The sequence below is a fragment of the Amblyomma mixtum genome, chromosome 4 (assembly GCF_055824585.1).
Source record: "Amblyomma mixtum isolate Tamu chromosome 4, ASM5582458v1, whole genome shotgun sequence".
Classification (NCBI taxonomy): Eukaryota; Metazoa; Arthropoda; class Arachnida; order Ixodida; family Ixodidae; genus Amblyomma; species Amblyomma mixtum.
In genome coordinates, this window is record NC_143015.1 from 20,655,847 (window position 1) to 20,677,447 (window position 21,601).

At 50.5% G+C, this 21,601-nt stretch overlaps 1 protein-coding gene across 1 annotated transcript in view; it reads left to right on the plus strand.

Annotated features, from left to right (window-relative positions):
• The window catches only part of LOC149345829 (uncharacterized), a 214,213-nt gene that overhangs the window by 173,133 nt on the left and 19,479 nt on the right, over positions 1 to 21,601 (plus strand). The window contains exon 9 of the mRNA XM_089586238.1: positions 10,510 to 10,779. Within this exon, the coding sequence (XP_089442364.1) occupies positions 10,510 to 10,779 (270 nt within the window). The remainder of the gene's footprint in view (positions 1 to 10,509; positions 10,780 to 21,601) is intronic.

A 21,601-nucleotide genomic window follows, 5' to 3' on the forward strand; every position in this document is an offset into this window, starting at 1 on the left:
GAGGAAAAGCACGTTTAACCGCAGGTGGCATAGTGACAACGGGGAGGAAAGGAAAGACGGAGATCCGCGCCTACGGGGGCGATGTCGGAGTGAAAGAAGAAAGGGGAATGCGGTGCCGTGGGTCGCTCCTCGCGGGAGAGTGAGAGGCGGCCGCGGTGGTTGCACGAGGAGAGGAGGAGTATCGCTGGAAGAGGCGGTGGAGCGCATCACGTAACAACGGCCGCAGGAGCCACATGAGGCTTGCGAATGTCACAGAGAGTTGACTGCCGATTTGAATGCCGCGTTGACGAGATGCGTAGAGGAAGGACTACGACGAATGCTCGCGAAAAGTGGGCGCCCTGGGGTGCTTGTAGATTCGCCATTCCGGGAGTAGGGGATATTAAGGCGAAGGCCTTTAAGGCCTCATACTGTAGTTAGCAGCCGTGTCGGCAGCCGCGTCGGCGTTTCGGCGTCACTACTTAAAAAGAAACTGCGTCGAGTCTGGGAATCCAACCAGGGCCTTTGGCATTTCAAGCGGAGACGCTACCACTCCGCCACGAATGCTCAAGGTTTGAGCACGAATAAAGACGCATCTAGTGAATGCATGGCATTCATAAATAAATTGCAAGGAAAAAATAAAAATAAGGAAAGCAAAATAATAAACAATAAAAATACAAACGGAAACAAAAATAAAAATGAAAGGAAAAATCAAAACCTGAAAAATAAAAAACAATAAAATAAGAAAAGAAACATAAATAAAGAATAAAGGAAAGAAAATAATATATGAAAAATAAAAAATAAAAGCAATAACAAAGAGAAAAGACGCCAATAAAAATAAAATAAAAATAAAATGTCAGAAAAGACGCCAATAAAAATCGTACCACGTACTATAGTCGACTGGAATAATCTACCATGACTCATCGCTTCTGAAAGGGATCTTAACAAGTTTCACGACCTTCTAACCCAAATGTCTGCTTAGCTTTACTAATTGATTGTACAACTTGCTGCATTGAGCTGTTTTATTACTTTGTTTTGTTCCTGCGATTGTTATTGCTTCTAAAACGCTATCTGTTCTTTTTTCGTGTAAATTACAATGTATACTACAGGTTTTTATTTGTTTCTTGTTTTGTTTTCTACATGTGCTTTTTGTATTTATGTTTTGCACCTTGGTGCTTGCTCATTCTTATTTTGCGTTGTGTGTCATTGCTCCACCCTATGTAATACCCTCGATTGAGGGCCTTTAGGGGCTTATTGAATAAATAAATAAATAAATAAATAAATAAATAAATAAATAAATAAAAAAATAAATAAAAAATAAATATAAAAACAGTGCGCCAGGAGAAGCTTTCGCCTTGCAGCACTTAAGAAAGTCAAAGTGCCCCCCGAATTTTTTTCTGCATTCCGACGGGAAGGTCGAAAGGGTGTCCATATCCAAGACCGCACCACTAGGGTGGTACTGGCTCCTAAAGCGGCGAAGCCCAGAAACCGGACGAGTTCGAAGCATAGGCGCTACGCGAAGTACCTAAACGTGCTGGAAAAAACAGTTCAAATCCGAGTAACTAAAACACGCTCGAAAAGGCAGGCGAGCAGAAACGTGCGCGGAACAGAAAAGCAAAACCAAGTAGCTACTTGGCAACCTGGTACAGGTTCCCTTTTCGCGTGTATAAAATTTTTGTAAATATGCTTGTGCCAGAGCTACGGTCCTCGTTGCATGCATACGCCAGGCAGAACTGACCTGCCGGAAACGCCGCCAGTGCCGAACAGCTTCCGCTGCTTAATACTGTAGGCCTGTGTGCTCAGATCTGCAATTTTTTGAAGCGAAAAGCTACACTAGGCTAGTCACCACTGGGTAGGGCGTGCGCCGTGACCAATTCTAGCCACAGCTGCCCATGCGCGAGTTCGCCGCGTGACGTCACTGGAGAGGCGCAGGTGGTCGGCGGAGCCGCCGCCGAGCGCGGCTCCGGCGGTCGACCTTCGCTGTCATTCGCGCTCTCTGCGCGTGTTTACCGAGTGTGCATCGGCGAGCTCGGCTTGCTCGTATGACGCTACTTGCAGCCGCGTGTTTACCACAGTTACTACGCATGCGGAAGGAGGGCTACATAACGCGCTTGCCTACGCCGTTATCGTGGTGCTCCCTGTGCATTGTGCGCGAACTGCGACAGCCATGACGTCCAAGCAAAGTATAACTGCAGCTTTTCGCTTCTATATCCAGGCTTACGCAGAGCTAAGCCATTGCCAAATTTTTAAGCATGAAATGCTTTTAGCTCCCGTTGTCGGCAATGTGGTGACGTCACGCCGAGACCGAGAGCCATCATCTGGGCACTGAAGTCCACTCATCCGGGCACTGAATTCCAGTCATCCGGGCTCTGAAACGCGAACATCCGGGCATCGAACGAGACTTATCGAGATTCAACGAGACTCTCTAAGCCCTCCTACGGGACCAGCATACAAGCGCCGGTTGCTCTCCAAACGAGTCACAAAAAATAACTGCTGCCAGTGTCTTCTCAATGTTTATCAAGATATCAGTCGAGCTGTGCATTTGATAATGCAGGAAATTATAATTTCCGATTTCTAATAACGCGTGCAAAAAGCACATACATGCCACAATACACTTCGTTGTCATACGTGATCTGTTAGGGGCTTTGAGAGAAGGCCGCTTAGAGAAAGAAGGGAGCTCCAGGGCGTGCTTCCCAAGGATGGCGCTGCGGTCCTACACTCACGCATGTAAAAGACCGGGTTTCCTTTCCCCCTCTGGCAGGCAGATGTATACACGCTCGCGGAGTATTCGAACGCGCTGCATATACATTCTTATCAGGCCTGCGTCTCGTCGTGTCCGCGTACGCTTCTGCATCGTCCTGGATTTCAATGCCGCCACCGTCACAGCTGCTTAAGCCGAGCAATGCAACCTGTATTAGGCCCGTAAACATTTCATGCTTACTCTAATCTCGGTTACGGGAGAGGCGCAATTTTTTCCCTTTAATCCGTTTCCTCCGTCCTGCTTTCGCTAACTTCCTCCCCACAGCACGCGTGTATGGGGAGGGAGGCGCACCCGTGTATCACATAATGATGCTTGCCCGTCGCGCCGCCCACTGAAGAGGCGATCCGGATGTGCGCATCGCGAAATGTGTGCCGTGATGCGCTGCTGCTCCTCCTCTAGGTTTGTTTTTCTTGCGGATCGGGGGAAGAAAAGGACGAATAGGGCCGCTGTTCCGAGCGTCAGGAATCCTCCCGATACTGCTGCTGTCACAGTACTCCCGATCGCGTGGCTGGCATCGCTCGCGTCTTTTCCCGCGAGCGCATCCCTCCCAACCTGAGTCCCACGCACGAAGAGAGGATATTGGTTGGCTCTCTCTCTGTTCAGTGTGTTTTGTGCAGTCAGCTGTGCAAAATGATGTCTCCTGTGCCAGCGAGCACGTGGCGGCTAAACGCCATTTTGGGAGTAACGTTGCAGCGTTTCTAATTTCCCACGCGCAACTTTCGAGTTCGTGCCTCAATGGACTGTTTGGCATTTGAACAGAAGGTTACCAGAAAGAACACAAGCGACAGCGTGGTGTAGAGGAACATCCGTCTCAGAGTCGCTTTATCTCATATAATTCGCGTGCTCGAGAGTGGCAAGGCATCTATACATTTGCTTTTTTTCTTCTCTTCGAGCACAAGAATTGGGCATTCCTTGTAATGCGGTCTCTTGACGAAGGGGCCGGGCTCACTGAAATAGCATTGCAACGCCCTGTGAGGTTCTGTCACTGAGGTTGTTTGTAGAACACAGCTGAGTGTGTTTGTGTAAGGCACAGTGAGGTTGTTTGTAAACATCGATTTCGTCGGCCTTTTGACCATGTTACTGCTTGCTCGCAACCAAACATAGCATATATTGGCGCTAAATTTGGATTTCTCAATGAAACATGCTTTCCCAGCGACTCCATTCAAGTTCGTGGCATGGAGGCCAACTGGTACTCCTGACCGACGTTTGGAAGTGAATGGTCCTCTAGCCAAGCCTCAGGTATCCGCGTTAGAAAGCCTTCATGTGTCCACAGTTTTTCTCACAAAAGGGCCGGAGGTGGTAACACGGTTACTTCATTTCTTTTCATTCCTTGCTAATAGCTGCGCCATTTTCAGCGAGGTATAGTAACCGTTTCGTACCGGCCAAATTCAGTTTGCCCCCACGGTCCCTTACAGCCGCCTCCAATATTCTGGTCTCCTGTTCGGCGTGAGCAACGAGCGGAAACGTCGTGACTGCTATGATTGATGGATTGAAACCACATTTATTGCACATTAGAATGCGCCGAAGGCGCCGCGGTGCAAGGGGAGGGGGCATTGTAAAGGTGAAGGGGTAATTTCACAGGCATGTTTTATCGCAAAAGACGGGACGACAGAAAGACAGGACGAACACGGGCGCTACTGACAACTGCTTTATTGAAGCGAGAACGTGAAACCTTGGAAGCTTTCTGTCGTGTCCGGTCGCTGAGTTGAATGCAGCGAAAGACGCACACGGTACTTTTAGACTTCGTTTATTTAAAGCTGAAGAGGGTGCGACCAGCGTCGACCGAGGTAGGAGCCGAACTGGCCGCCCGAAGAAAGGACGGAGCGGAGAAGCGTCCACGGGAGGGAGTGGCTTCTCAGAACAGGAGGAGGGTGCGGGGCGCACCGTGGGGGGGCATCTGGTGACAGCGTGCGACGAGGGGCAACTGTCGTGGTCGTTAGGAGGATGGATGCGAGTGGTCGTTAGGAGGGGGCGCACACACACAAAAGCGATAAGGGGCCCCAACACTTCCTTCCCCCTTAGAAAGTTGCCTGGTATCGTGCAGGGGGTCGGCGCTCACGCGTGGAGGCGCGCTGGCTTTGTGCGCTCGGGGGAGAAACACTTGTAGGCTGGCTGTTGTTCGCTGTGTCTCCTGGGTCTGTCCTGGGCGAAGTCTCTTCTTCCGGGAAGAGGTGCCAGGCTATGTGGGAAAATGGTGCACGTGTTCTCTCCGCTGGCGGACAGCTCTCAGACGGCGTCGTAAATCTACGAAGCTGGTTGAGATGTCGGCGTGCTACTGTGCCATGTATGTTGACGAGCCAAGAGCGCAGGCCTATGCGTCTGACAATTGTAGCTTCCTCCCAGCGTGGCTTTTTCAGAAACTGTCGGGCGAGGACGCGCTGCCCCTCATTAAGCGTGCCGCAGCGCGGAATTGCTTTTTCTTCCCGGAACGTCTCTGCCTTTGGCTCGGGGAGGATGGCTGTGAGCTGGGTTCGCATTTCACGCTCGAACATCATTTTCGAGGGGGTCTGGCCTGTTGTGCTCTGAACCGTCGTGTGCTGCTTGAAGAGAAAGCGCGCAAGGCGGCGCTGCAGCGAGCCTGTCTGATCTCTTTCAAGGGCGCGTTTTAGCTCGGCTACGTAGCGCTCGGCTTGTCCGTTTGTCGCTGGGTGGTAGGGGGCCGATGTAACTGATGAGATCCCGTTGTCGCGATAAAACTTGAGGATCTCCGCAGACACAAACGGTGTTCCGTTGTCCGACACTACCTTGCGCGGCAGGCCGAACGTTGCAAATAGTGATCGGAGGTTGTCAATGACTGCTGCCGAAGTCGTCTGTCCCATTTGCCTTATCTCAAGCCACTTTGTGTAGGCATCTACGACCACAAGGAAAGTGCAGCCCTCAATTGGTCCTCCAAAATCAATGTGCAGTGTGTGCCATGGTGTGTCTGGCTTTTCCCATTCTGGGACAGGAGCTTTCGGCGGGGCGCTCCGGCTGCTCTGGCAAGGCTTGCATTCTCGCACCACTGTTTCGATGTCGTTGTCAATGCCAGGCCACCACATGTAGCTTCTGGCACACTTTTTCATTGCAACGATGCCCCGATGTCCGGCGTGGATGAGAGACATAGCTTGTGCGCGTAGTTCTCTCGGCATCACAACTCGGGACCCAAATATGATGCAGCCGCGATGGGTGCTCAACTCTGTAGCTCGCCTGCGGTAAGCGTCGAAGTTGTCCCCTTTGAGTTTATGCACGTTGCCTTGTTGAACAGCTGTGTAAACTAGCCGGAGAGCTGCGCACTTCTGCGTAGATGCTGCAACTGTGCCTGCTGTAAGCGGAGGTTCTGGCAGTGCTTCGAACATCAGAACGTCTCCTGGTGGAAATGGTTCGTCAACAGTTGCGTCTAGTGGCAGACGGCTTAGCGCATCGGCGTTTTGATGTTTACCAACCATGTTCTGGCTCGGCGTCTGGTGTATGCCGCATATCATCACGCCTAGTGGAGAAAACCAGTTTCTCCCTAGAAGGCTTGATCCTGTGCCCTTCACAACAAGCAGAGGTAGCGTATGGGTCTGGCCGTTGTAGTTAACCTGCACGTTGGCAGAGCCCAATAGTGGCAGATTCTGTCCTGACCACGTTCGCAGGTGCGTGTCGTCTTGTTGCAGGGCGGGTGCGTCAGATGGCCATGAAGTTCGGAACGTGTCCTCACTGATCAGAGTACAGGCTGCGCCGGAGTCCACCTCGAACTTAATCAGCTGGTGATGTACGCTTACTTCTGTAAAAATCTTCGGTCGCGTGCCGAGATTCATGGTGTTCAGGTCGTACAACACAGATGGTGTTGTTGATGTTGTTCCATGGAGATCAGATAGCGGCGTATTCTCTGAGGCGTTGACGCTGTGATTAGGCTGGGAAGGTGACTTTATCTTGGCAAGTCTCCGTTTCGTAATGCATGCTCTTTCGATATGCCCTCGCTTGTGGCAAAAATTACACGTGGCTGACTGGAATCGACATCCCTGGGGGTTGTGTTGGTCGTCACACCGCCAGCAGCGTTGTGCCTTTTTGACCGATTTTACAACAACAGAAGGCTTGCGCACCTGGTTGCTTGTCTGGTGTACCGGCTCGGTGTTCCGGCGAATCCCTCTCTGCTGGTGACCGGCGCTCTCCGCTCGAACGGCGATGTCGTAAGCTTTGCTGAATGTGAGGTCCTTCTCAGCGAACAGGCGCTGCTGCAGTGACTCGTCACTCAGTCCGCACACAAATCTGTCGCGTAACATCACGTCCAAGGGAAGCATGGTGGTGTTAGCAGAAGGAGCTGCGTCTCCCTCCTGCCCGGTAGCTGTTGTCGACAGCGTTCCAAAATTGCAGTCGGCAGCGAGCTTCTTGAGCGCGGCTACGTAGGCGCTCACAGTTTCTGCTCCCAGTTGATCTCGTCGTTGGAAGCGAGCCCGGCTGTAGACCTCGGATGGCCTTGGGTCGTAGTGCTTTTGCAGCGCTTTTACGATGTCGTCGTAAGACACTGCCGCTGGTGTGCTTGGCTGAATAAGGGCGCAGACAGTATCGTAGGTCTGCTCCCCGCACAGCGTCAGCAGGTTGGCCCTCTTCAAGGCTGGGTCTGTGATGTTGTTAGCTTCAAAGTAGAACTGAAGGCGTCCAACCCACGATGACCACGATGAGCCGTTGAATTCTGGTATCTGATTGGGAAACCCTCGCGTAGCCATGGCTTGTCAATAGCGTTGCGTAGCGCAGGTCGAATCCACTTTCTCGTCGCCACTGTCGTGTCCGGTCGCTGAGTTGAATGCAGCGAAAGACGCACACGGTACTTTTAGACTTCGTTTATTTAAAGCTGAAGAGGGTGCGACCAGCGTCGACCGAGGTAGGAGCCGAACTGGCCGCCCGAAGAAAGGACGGAGCGGAGAAGCGTCCACGGGAGGGAGTGGCTTCTCAGAACAGGAGGAGGGTGCGGGGCGCACCGTGGGGGGGCATCTGGTGACAGCGTGCGACGAGGGGCAACTGTCGTGGTCGTTAGGAGGATGGATGCGAGTGGTCGTTAGGAGGGGGCGCACACACACAAAAGCGATAAGGGGACACAACACTTTCTTAATCAGGAAAGGCGGACCGGACTGCGTTAGTGACACGTCTATCGTTCTGTATAATGCCGAGATAAATTTCCTATTGCGTCTTATATGATTTCCTGTGTAGATTCCAAGTTCCTCGGTAGGTAGCGCTGGCGCAGGCCAGAAGCGTACTTACATGCCTCGTTCTCGCATCAATAAAGCAGTTGTCAGTAGCTCCCGTGTTCGTCCTGTCTTTCTTTCGTCCCGTCTCTTGCGCTGTAATATGCCTGTGAAGTCTGAACACCAACTAGCCCAACATGTAACCCTTGAGAAGGGGTAAGGATTCCTGCCTGGAGGCAGCTAAGTGGAGGCTGCGTGCCTGTCGTGAGCGTTGCAGAGCCGATCGCCAACCAGCGTCGCCTCCGAGTCCTGGGTGAACACGAAGGGTGCCCGCCTGAGCTCGATGGCACGTGACTGCGATGAGAGCCGCACCTGAGGCCACAGAAACGCTTCTGCCCGCTTAAGCAGTGCTGGACGGAAACAGTTCTTGCAGGAACCTAAGTTACGGAACCTAAGTGCGTGTGTCTTGTCTCCTTCTTGGTCTGTGTGTGTTTGCGCTGTTGAACCATCACTATGAATCTACACCAACTAGCCCAATCTGCAGTTCTTCTAAGTTACGATGCGGCTGGCGTGGAAACACATGACACTAGCTTACCTGTAACAACCACAGATTGAAAATGTCAGTTGAAGGTTATGAACTTCCTCGATTTCATAGCTAATGGTACATGCGCTGAGAAATAAAAAGTGGGCAATTTTCGAAGAGGTCAATTTTGATAATTTTTTTAATCCATTGCCACGATGGAACTGCAATACGCGTAAAACGCGAAGAAGCAGACAGTAAATCAAGAACAAAATTCAAAAGCCCTCTATTACGTGTCAGTGCAGAGCTAGTTCCAAAGAAATTTCGGCTCTTCTGAGGTTAGGCTGTGCTTTTAGATGAGTTTGCCTTTGAGCACGCCTCCTCTGCATGCGTGGCAGCGGGCGATGTGACCTCGCTTTCAAAAAGATCCTTGAACGATTATTTGCTTCAAGTATGCCAAGAATTCATGTAGTTCTGAGGCCAGAAGTCAAAATTATTGATTATTTTATGGGCCCTGTCGCTGGTTATACGAGGCGCATTGCAATGTCAAATTCTTCATTCCAGCAGAGTATGCATGGCGCGCTGTCGCGTATAGCGACAGAAGCAAGGAAAAAAAAATATCCCAATTCGCTTTTTCACAGTGTCCTTGTCGTCGTCGCCACCAGCTCGATTAGGTGCACTTCAGGGGAAAGACACGACACTGGAAACAGCCTTTAGAAGCTATACAAACAAAAACAAGACTGGCAGACCCGCGGTTAAAACCTAAAAATTTATTGGTAAGGTCAAGCATACATACCTTGCACGGTAGAACGTGGCACGGAACCAAAGAAAAGCATAAATCCTTTGTTCAGTCGTCTGCTTCCTCTGCGCTGGTTCTAATATTGTCAGGTGATGTTAACGACGCCGTGAGCAATGGAAAACTTGACCGAAGGGAGGTTCTAGCCAGTTGTCTATTGGGCTGACTTGCGCCCACACTGAAATGAACAACTCGCAACCAGCGTCCTCGGCGGTCCTCTAAGAACCGAACCATCGCCACTCTCTGTAGTGCTCAGTTTAAAGCTTGTGAAAAATTTTCGAGCTCAGGCGCTGAAAGAACTTAAACCAGTCTCAAAAAACGTGTACATGCACCCGGTCAGTTTTAGCCACAATCGCGATGGTGCCACGGGCTCGGCACCGCCTTGTCAGCGGCGAAACAAGCGCCTGGGTTCACATGTTCGCTTGTTCCGGCCTCGTGTCCTGCCAAGCCGGTGGCATGATCGTAATACTGCTAAAAAAACTGACTGGGTGTACCTGCGCAGGAGTACAAACTTTCCTAATAAGTCTGGTCGCATCTATAGTCACAAAGCGGTAAAGCCGTGTGCTGGAGGCTTTGAGCATGAAAAGCTTCGCGCCAGTTCAGTTGAACAACCTGTACAACTATCTCGGCTACCGCAGGACAATGCGTGTTTCCTTTAGCTCTGTCTTCACGGACAGGATGAGAGGGTACTGCTGGAGAGCGCGGTAAGGCGAGGGGGGATCGACGCTGGCGGTGATTTTACGCCACGCATTTCTTGAGCTTTCCGCATAAAAAAAACTTTCCCAAACGCACTTTCTCGCTTTCCCATACAGAATTCTTTTTCACGCACACAAAGTCGACACGATAAGACAAGGAAGAGAGGACGGAGCGCAAACTTTCAACTGTTTTATTCCGGAAAAAGTACACGACATTTATACCAAAAAAAAAGTGGATAATCATCAATGCCATGTGCAAGACAAATACCTGGGAAAAGCACATAGGAAGGGCACAGGTGACTCACCTCTTACCTACTTTATCTACAAAGGCAAAATCTTTGTCATACATTGTCACAGATGGTGTACTAATACATGAACTACCGCTTTTTCTAATATGGTAGGCCTCAGCAAGTTCTCGCGCAAACGTGTCAGTGATCCTGCACGAGATGCTAGTGCCTTGGAGCGTTGCATCACAAAACTAGCCCCACAACACATATTACTGGAATTCCCATACAGCGCCTCTCACGGCATGGTTGAGGTGTCCACCGAGTAAGAGACAGTTATTGTGCCATTCCTCTCCTCACAGCCAGGTTCTAATTGTCCCTCTCCGCCTACAGGGCTCGCTGCGGTTCCCGGCGGTGCAGCCGCCCTACCGGCTGAGCCACGAGTTCTCCGAGGAGGTGCTCGGCGGCGGCGGGCCGCTCTACTGCCGCTGGCAGGCCCCCGTGCTGTCCAACCACGACGTGTCCTTCCGCCTGGAGGGCTTCCACGCGCCCTCCAGCAACTGCACCGCCAACTACCTGCTCGTCGACGACGTCGTGCTCTGCCCGAACCCGCCCGTCACGCACTCGGTGCTGCTGCACCGAGAGAACATCCTCAACGCCCAGGTGCGTGGCACTGCCTGCTCTCTAGAACAGAGGCAAGAAAGATGCTGACAGTGTCTGAAGCCAATCAAGCACTGGGATGTCGCCGGTTCTGATCGCTCCAGGGCCGTGACTTTGTTCATCTGAAATTACCTTCTATCTGAGCGGTTAGGAAAGTAATTTGTCAAGCCCATGAATACTGCTCCGGCAAAATAGTACGGAAAGTTACATTACCCTATGTTTTGTTTGCTTTCACTGATTGTTAACACCATTAGAGTTATCTATCGACGTGCTCCCTAGTTAGTCCAGGAGAGTATGCTGCCAGTCTTGTTGGTCTTGTATGTTTTGAAGAATTCAGAGCGAGTACTAAACAGGGACATTAGAAAATAGGGACATAGAAGGCGTTCATTAGGGTTGTCCACAATTGTTTTTGTTAATGCAGCTTCATCATCATCATCAGCATGACTAGGCCCACTGTAGGGCAAAGGCCTCTCCCTTGTCTCTCCAATTAACCCTGTCCTTGGCCAGTTGCGGCCACCGTATCCCCACAAATTTCTTAATCTCATCCGCCCACCTAACTTTCTGCCGCCCCCTGCTACGCTTGCCTTCTCTTGGAATCCGCTCCGTTACCCTTGAGGACCAGCGGTTACCTTGCCTTCGCATTACATGCCCTGCCCAAGCCCATTTCTTCCTCTTGATTTCGGCTAGGACATCATTAACCCGCGTTTGTTCCCTCACTCACTCCGCCTGCTTCCGATCTCTTAACGTCACACCTATCATTTTTCTTTCCATGGCTCGCTGCGTTGTCCTTAACTTAAGCTGAACCCTCTTTATGAGCAACTTGATTTCTGCATTTAATACGCTCAAACCTTGCGGCAAAAATCAGGGTCTGTATGCAGGTGGGGGAGTGGAACCGATGTCCTTGTCTCTCTCTAAGCTCGATAGTCCCGAGGTCAGCTGGTCAGAAAAACGGCCACGCCCTTCGGCTCCACTGAACTCTTGTAGAAAAGCCCGCTAGAGCCAAAGTACTTCCTCAGGCTCGATGAGGGATGACGGAACGATCCATTAATACAGAGTGCCAACTGGATGCTCGTCTATAGCTCTCTCTACCGGACCGCGCGAAAGACAAGGTAATGTCACAGAAGTTGTTCTGCCTACCTCTTTGTTGACGCAGATTGTCATACAGAAAGCAATATATTGAAAGCAAAGGTGCATATCTAAGAGAATGGCGATCATGCGCGGAGAGGGGCAGTTTGGTACATGAATGGTTGTTACACAGAATTCAATACAAATGCCTTTACGCTGCAGAAAAAAAGACTGGTTGCCATGAATGATGAAAGTTACGTGCAGATAAGCTTGTCGGCTGAAAAAAAAAAATGCCTGATCGCTGTGTGAATGGCGACTTGTTTTGGGGTTACCTCCTTCTGGGGTTACCCACTGCGGGGGCTCAGGGGTTAAGGCGCTCGTCTACTCAGCCGGAGTACCCGGGTTCGAACACAGCAACCGCGTTTCGGTGGAGGCTAAACGTAAAAGGCGCCCGTATGCTGTGCGATGTCAGTGCATGCTAAAGGTGCCAGTTTGGTCAAAATTATACCTCAGATCTCCATTACGGCACCTCTTTCTTCCTTTCTTCTCTCAGGTCCTCCTTTATCTCTTCCCTTACGCCGCCATTCGGGTGTCCATCGAGATGTTGGACAGATGCTGCGCCATTAATTTTCGTAAAAAATCAATTTTCCGCTATTCTATAAAGCCAGTGGAGTTTTCTTACTCGCATGAGCTGTCCGACAACATGAATAATGTGGCTGAAAGCACCATGTGTGTGCCCTTAGTGTTCCAGCCTCTATCATAATCATCACCACCAGCCTGACTATGCTCACGGAACCCCCCCCCCCCCCTCTCCACACACACACACAAGCTGCCAAAGCTTTGTCGTCGAATTTATGTTGCATGCGACGGTGGCTACAGAAAGAAAAATTACGGACGATTTTGATGCTCCCTAATACCAAATTTGATCGCTTGTCTGGAGCTGACTTGATTTTGCGATATACTGAGGTAGATAATATGAGACATACGTGTATGTATGTAAAGTTATAGCTGTGAGTGGCGTGGCCGACGCGGACACTCTGTCGCGTGCAGCAGCACATTTCACAGCACCGCCCGCCGAGGGGCGGAGCGCGATGCGAGTCCGGACAGGCAGCGCAAGGGGCATGCGTGTGCGTGGTGGTGGTGGTCGAAAACAATTATTTACGGATACACTTAAAGAGGTTATGCGTGAGCTGGCCCACAGGGGGCGAGCCCTTACAAGTACTACGTGGAGGTCCCTAGTTCGGGACCCCAGTGGCTTCGGCCGCTGCCGGGGCTCGCGCGACCAAGGCTCGTTGGGCCAACAGGTAAGAGCAGCCGAACAGGGTCGCCTCCCAGTCTTCCCGGGTTGGGTTGGGGTAAGGAGGGGTTAGCAGGGTTGTAGGGGCAGGCCCACATCATGTGGTAGACATCCGAAGACTTCTCCGCACAGTGCTGACAGCTGCCCGAGAAAGAAGGGTCGAAGTGTTTGAGAGCTGCCGGGCACAGCAAAGTATTAGTATAAAGGCGGAGCAGAAGCCGCTCTTCCACCTTTGAGAGACCTTTGCACGGGCGGGGATAAAGACCGTGGCCAGATTGATATGGGTGCGCGTGGACGCGCGCCGCCGCAGAGGGACCTCGATAGCAACCCTACCTGCGCTCATGCAGAGGTCATGGAGGACGGCGCGCTTTGATGTTTTTAAAGTAGCGACGCTCTCCTCCTTCGCGGCGCATTCCTCCTCGTTTCTCCTCGCCCGCCGCTCGCCCGCGCTGCACACGGCACTCTTTCACCCTAGCGCCCACCGGCCAGGCGCGCCTTTGAACGCTGGTGTGCATTTTAGGACAGTTTACAGCTTCGGTAGCGAAAAGAATTCTCATAAACGGTTACCCAAGCGATGACAATGTGGGGAAAAAAAATTTTGTAGTTTTTTTAAGGCGCCTAGTTTGTAAATATTTCACAAAAGCAAATATGTTTCGGCGGGTTTCAGTTACAAAAACTGCCTGTGAAAGGAGATGTTATGTTTTGCGGCACATGAAGAACTAAGTACTGCTACCGGCATATGTTAATGCGTGTTAAGCTTATCAGTGCAAGACATCTATCGGTTTGCTAGTGTTTACGGCGCCGTACAATAAACTAGTTGTCAATGGAATGCAAGACGATATGTTTAGTTTCTTGATGCGAACGTAATTGTCGTGTTCGTCGACCTTTGCGACTCAAGGCCGCTCCAGCAACCCTTGCCTGCTCCGCGCATACCCGCCGCCCGCTTCCAAGAAACAAGCGCGGGCCGGCCATTCCCCACATAAGCAGGCAGGCGTCTGTCTCCCCCGACGACGTCTGATCCCCACGGCCCCGTCGACTGGCGCATTCCCATTTCCTTGCCGTGACAGTCAGCATTCCCACAGCACAGGAAGTGCTTTCTTGTACACTCGCCCTCTCTCTCTCTCTCTCTCCCTCTAAAGCAATAAACCTCCAGTCTCCACCTAGTAACCGTGTTGAGAGGTTCCTCGCATGCGGGGCTCCCACGCCCCGCACCAACGCCACATTAACACTGGCGACGAGAAGTGGGATGTAGAGCGTACGCATTTCGAGGTGTCGCCGATGGCTACTGGAGGACTGCACGGTGTCATCGAGCCTTTTCGTGGATCGTGGATTCAGCGCCTCACATTCTGCCTCGTGGCAAACGATGTCTCCGACGAGGCAAAGAAGCACGCGCTCCTCCTGACGCTATGCGGACCGACACCTTCGAGACTGCTCGCGTGCTGGTCACACCGAAGACTCCCTGAGAAGTCAGCTATGGATACCTATAGTCACACTTCTCCTGAAGCACGTCGATTGCAGACCATCCGAGCTGTACAGCCGGTACTCTTGACCATCCGAGCTGTACAGCCGTAACGTTTCCAGCGACGTGACCAACTGCCGCAAAGTCGATCAGCAGCTACGTCGCAGCCCTCAAAAGTTTGACAGCCGACTGCAACCCTGGAGTGCTGACGACAACGCCTGCAACATCGACGACGCCGACAGAAAGCAGTCGATCAGCAGCTACGTCGCAACCCTCAGAAGTTTGACAGCCGACTGCAACCCTGGAGTGCTGACGACAACGCCTGCAACATCGACGACGCCGACAGAAAGCAAATCGATCAGCAGCTACGTCGCAGCCCTCAGAAGTTTGACAGCCGACTGCAACGCTGGAGTGCTGACGACAACGCCTGCAACATCGACGACGCCGACAGAAAGCCACTCGATCAGCAGCTACGTCGCAGCCTCCGAAGTTTGACAGCCGACTGCAACTCTGGAGTGCTGACGACAACGTCTGCAACATCGACGCCACCAGAAGCGTGCTTAGGACCTGGCCCTGCCATCAAAAAGCGCGTCAAGGCAGCAGCGAGGACTCAAGGGAGTGACGAGCTCCGCAGAAGTCCACAAGACTTCTCAACACAGAAACGGAACGGTTCGTAGGCACCTTAGTCACATTAAACCAGGTGCAGCAGCCTACCCGACGGAAGATCCGCCGCCACACGATCGGACGAACGGACCAGCAGCAAGTGAACAATACACTGTGCCAGCTACGTTCGTGATCACGCTACCAGCGGAGACTTCGCCTGTGCTCGACCTGTCTACAGTGCCCCCCTCCGAACATGGAGAACCGGCGGCCAGTCTGGACGACAGGGCGACAGAACCTTGCGGAGACCAGCCCAACGGTTCCACGCAACAGCAAGAGCTAAGACCCCAGCGTGAACGGCGCCCGCCCAACCGATACGGTGACACCAAGTAAGGAGGAAGGGATGTCGTGTTCGTCGACCTTTGCGACTCAAGGCCGCTCCAGCAGCCCTTGCCTCCTCCGCGCATACCCGCCGCCCGCTTCCAAGAAACAAGCGCGGGCCGGCCATTCCCCACAAAAGCAGGCAGGCGTCTGTCTCCCCCGACGACGTCTGATCCCCACGGCCCCGTCGACTGGCGCATTCCCCATTTCCTTGCCGTGACCGTCTGCATTCCCACAGCACAGGAAGTGCTTTCTTGTACACTCGCCCTCCCTCTCTCTCTCTCTCTCTCTCCCTCTACGGTAATAAACCCCCAGTCTCCACCCAGCAACTGCCTTGAGAGGTTCCTCGCATGCGGGGCTCCCACGCACCGAACCAACACCACCATTAACAGTAAGTGCATGCAGTGAGATGCCCGGCGCAGAAGTGATGGACTTACAAAAACTTACAAAAGTGACAGATGAAAACAGAACACAAAAATCAAGCACAAGTGTACAAAAGCAATATCACGTCATGCATTAATAAATTTGTTTTAGTGTGGCTCAGAAATGACGAATACGGTCTCAAGCATGAGCTGCTTACGATTTCCAAATGGACACTAATGAAATAAAGACGATGCTACGTGCTGCAAAGGCTAGCAAATTATTTGAAGCCGAAATTCTGCATTAAAAGGAAGTTCAACGCACGAAACGCAGCTTTCTTTAACGTTCATTCTCTTTCCCTCACCCCATATGGACGCTCTGAAGCTTTTTTTTTCTTGTTGCACTTGCCCATTGCGCCCCTTCAGTTTTACGTTACAGCAAATTGAAAGCGGGTTGAAATAAAAAAAAAGTCCTTTCTGTTGTGAACGAAATTTATTTCAACATGAAAAGTGAAATCCTGACGTTAGACATTAAGTACACAGTGGCTGTAAAATTTTACAATTTATCCCAGACAGTGGCTTGCTGCTTATGAAAGATATCTGTTTTAAAAGTGTCTCATGAAGGTCCTTTGATTTGCAAGCAATGAAACATCAACACCTCATTTAAAGTTTGAAACAGCAACGCGCATGCCAATGCTTTTATTCGCACAGTTGGATCTCTCATTGGAAGATCTTTTAGCCGCGTCACTTTGCACCAAAATTTCCATGCACACTTTGACGAATATTTTAACAATGTCCTCAAGCAAGCTATGTAATGAAGGAAAACATGTCGGTGAAGTTACGCTTTGGTTATAGGTTTTTTGCACCACCGACTCATGTACAGAATTTCGGATTAGCTTTTCCTTATTAGTGCGAAAGAAGTTTTCAGCTATTTTTATCACTTCAATCCCCTCTTGCGATGGAGTGGTCAAAGACTGGTGGTGCTTTCAAAATTTTTTGATCTCTGTCAGCGTCGTAGAGTTGTGCCAGAATGCACAACTCGTCGAAGGTTAAACAGAATGCAAGCGTCGAAGGTTAAACTGAATAAAGCAGCCTCTGGAGGTGAGGTTGCTTCTAAGCGCAATGACAAAGATCCTCCATCGACGAGTACTCAAGACCATGCCTCAACTACAATGACAACACCGACGACGACGACGACGACGCGGCCAGCCTTGAAGCTTTTACCGCTGCCCAGTGAAGTAACGTCGGAGTACGCCCACCGCAGCCTCACTACTCGACGAAGCCGAGATCGGACACCGAAGACAACGTGCAATACGAGAACGCGAACAAGTGACCTTGAGGTTACGGTCGACTGTCACGCCTTGTTCGACACGGGAGCTGACTACTCTGTCATGAGCGGCTCACTCGCTTTCCGACTCAGGAAGGTAACAACAACTTGGAATGGCCCGCTGATCCGCATCGCAGGTGCTCCGTCAGGACGTTGCACCGCGAGAGTTACTGTAAATGAGAGAACCTATGCTACAACCTTCATGATCCTGCAGCAATGTTCGCGAGACGTGATTTTGGGAATGGACTTCCTGAATGAACATCGGGCGATCATCGACCTTCGATCTAAGTCATTCAAGTTTTCCACGGACAAAACCATACCTGTTGCGACGAGCGCGACTAATCACGTTGCCGTAAACGTCCTCGACGAAGCATTGAGCGTGCCGCCCCGATGAAGTGTCGTCGCTTGCATAGGTACTGGAGACATCGAAACTGCCGAAGGAGTCGTCAAGGGGACAACCCAGTTACTCGTGGATCGAGGACTGGGCGTCGCAAGGGGAGTCGCCCAAATCCGAAATGGCCAAGCCCAGGTGTTGCTAATCAACTTCACTGAAGAACACCGGCATCTAAACAAAGGTGCGACGATTGCTTTTTTCGACGAGCTGGCAGACATCAAAGACATATTTGCCTTACCCGAACAACCATTGGAACCATCTGACCAAGGCCACCAACCCACGTTTGATATCAACGCAGCATTAACCCTGAGCAGACAAGACCAAATACGCAGTCTTCTTCAAAGGTACGGCGATTGCTTCTCATCAGCATCGAATGTGCGACGAACCGGACTTGCTAAGCACCGCATTGTCACAGACGAACACACCTGACCGCTACGACAATGCCCCTACCGCGTATCGCCGATAGGAAGACAAGCTATCCGCAAGCAAGTTGAGGAAATGCTTCGTGACGACGTTATCCAGCCATCGATAAGCCCCTGGGAAGCACCAGTCGTCCTAGAGAAAAAGAATATGCTTGAATATGCTAACTCTGTCTGGGATCCCCATCAGACTAACCTAATTAATACCATTGGGTCAGTTCAGAATCGTGCCGCGAGGTTCATCTCATCTGACTACTCCTATCATACCAGCATCTCAGGTCTGAAATCACGATTGCAATTGCCTACGCTAGTCACCCGTCGGAACACAGCACGTCTCTGATTATTTCACAAGTTCTTCCACAACTTTACAGAAGCCAACCAATTAATTCCACGTGTGCATCGCATTTCCCGCCATAACCACCCGAACGCTGTTTACCCTGAACGTGCACATACCACCACAGTCCAGCAATCATTTTTCTTAAAGACTGCCCTTGACTGGAATGACCTCCCTGCTGAAGTGGCCACCATCATGATTCACCGACTGTTCAAGACCACTATCGAGGAAGCCCATTCATCAATGTAATTTTTGTCCATTTTCTTATAAATGTATGATATTTTTTCCCGTGTTACCCCCACCCCTCACGTAATGTCCCGAAAGGGACCTTTGAGGAATAATAAATAAATAAATAAATAAATAAATAAATAAAAGAAAGACGGCACCCTTCGCTTCTGCGTGGATTACCGCCGCCTGAACAGCATTACGAAGAAGGATGTCTACCCCCTCCCCCGCATCGACGATACATTGGACCGGCTGTGCAACGCTTAGTACTTCTCATCGATGGACCTGAAGAGCGGCTTCTGGCAAACTCAAGTCGACGAAAGAGATCGTAAAAAGAGTGCGTTCATCACACCAGACGGACTCTACGAGTTCAACGTGATGCTATTCGGCCTCTGCTCTGCCCCAGCGACGTTCCAGCGAATAATGGATACGCTCGCAGGCTTGAAGTGGCAAATTTGTCGAGTTTACTTTGATGACGTTTTTGTCTTCTCCACCAGCTTTCAAGACCACCTCAGAAGGCTTCGGATAGTGCTGGAAACAATCAAGTCTTCAGGCCTAACACTGAAACCCGAGAAGTGCCACTTCGCCTACGAGGAGCTGCTGTTCCTTGGACACGTCGTTAGCAAGAATGGAGTTCGCCCAGACCCTTAGAAGACGGCTGCGATCGCAGATTTTCCACAGCCTAATGACAAGAAAGCTATACGCAGATTCCTTGGATTGTGCGCTTATTACCGGCGACTCGTCAAGAACTTTCCGCGCATCGCTGAACCTTTGACCCAACTCACCAAGGCGGACGTGCCTTTTAAATGTGAAATCCCGCCAGAGGAAGCTTTCAAAGAGCTAAATCGCCGCTTACAGTCCCCTCCTGTGCTCGGGCACTTAGATGAAAACGCCGAAACCGATATCCATACCGATGCAAGCAGTGTCGGCTTAGGAGCGGTGCTCGTTCAGAAAAATGGTAGACAGGACAAAGTTATCGCGTACGCTAGCCGTTCACTATCGAAAGCCGAAGCCAACTATTCGACGACCGAGAAAGAATGTCTCGCCATTATTTGGGTCACGTCGAAATTTCGCCCCTACCTGTACGGACGACCATTCAAGGTTGTGAGCGATCACCATGCTCTGTGCTGGCTAGCTAATTTGAAAGATCCTTCCGGCCGCCTTGCTCGTTGGAGCATGCGTCTTCAAGAATTCGACAGAACTGTAGTCTACAAATCTGGCCGCAAGCATTCCGACGCAAACTGCTTGTCGCGAGCCCCCGTCGACGCAGCAAGCGAAGAAGACGACGGTTTCTTAGGACCGGTAAGCGCCAGCAGTTTCTCGCAGCAGCAGCGCTCGGATCCTGAGTTGCAAAGCCTAGTTGATTACCTGAAAGGCAAGACCGCATCGCCTCCCCAAGGTTTCCAGCGCCAACGGTCGTCCTTCGTCGTTTACAGACCTGAAGAAGAACTTTGCGTCCAACAGGACAGTACATCTTCCTGTCGTGCCGAAGAACCTTAGGCAGGAAATTATGCAGGCATGTCATGATGATCTGACTGCGGGGCACCTCGGGATTGCTCGCACGTTGCACCGCATGCAGGAGAAGTACTATTGGCCGCGGCTAGCTGCCGACGTTTCCCATTATGTGAAAACGTGCCGTGAGTGTCAGCGACGCAAAACGCCTCCGATTATACCAGCCGGACTCCTGGACATCATTCCACCTACAACTAAGCCCTTTCAGCGAATAGGAATTGACCTCCTCGGCCCCTTTCCGACTTCATCATCAGGTAACAAGTGGATCATCGTGGCCACGGACTACATGACCCGCTACGCCGAAGCAAAAGCGTTGCCTAGTGGTAGCGCAACAGAGTTTTAGGGATATCATGGGAGAGTGTTCTTTCAAGCGCTGATGCGGAGGAGGCTTATAACATCTTCATAGACAAATTTATAAAGGTGTATAATGATTGCTTTCCCTTCAAAACTCGTAAGCGGCCACGAAAAGCACGCAAACCTTGGATTACAGCTGAATGTGTCAAAGCTATAAAGCTGAAAAATGTTCTTTATCAAAAGTTTTTAAAATCCAGAAACGAAAACGATTTAAGTGACTTCAAAAAACACAGAAACAGGACAAACAGCCTATTACGGAGAATTAAAAAAGAGTACTTTGAAAACCTTTTCATGCAGGACACGAAGCAAACTCCGGAAATAATTTGGAAAAGATTAAACACACTCCTAAATCGGCACACTGGTGCAATTGATAGCCCGATGGAGATAAGTATGAATGGCACAACTCTTGCAGGAGAAGAATTAGCTAAAGCTTTTAATGATTTCTTCACATCTGTGGGAAATAGTCATCATGACCCAAGCTGCATGAACTTTATGCACCAACCAACAGAAGAGACTGCATTTTTATTCCCGGTAACTGCAGATGACGTTGTATCTACAATCTTATCTCTAAACAATACTACCAGTACTGATGTAGATGGTTTGGAGATTCGGCCACTTAAACATGTTGCTACTATTATAGCCCCTGTTTTAGAGTACATCATTAATCAAATATTTTCATGCGGCCAATTTCCTCGCCGGCTCCAAGTGGCCAAAGTTACTGCCATATTTAAAGGTGGTGAGAAATGTAACATGTCTAACTACAGGCCAATTTCAATACTTCCTGTATTCTCCAAGGTCGTTGAGAAGCTAATACACGTACGAATGAGCTCATTTTTAACCAAGCATCAGATTATGACACCGTATCAGTTTGGGTTCACCAAAAAACACTCTACAGAAAGCGCCTTGCTAGTGCAAAAAGAAATCATTCTTAACGCCTTTGAACACCAATTGTATTCACTTGGAATTTTCATAGACTATTCAAAGGCATTTGACAAAATAAATCACGTTACACTATTAACAAAATTGGAATATTATGGTTTCAGAGGCTGTTTCCTTTCTCTTATTAAATCCTACCTACAATACCGCCAACAAAGGGTGC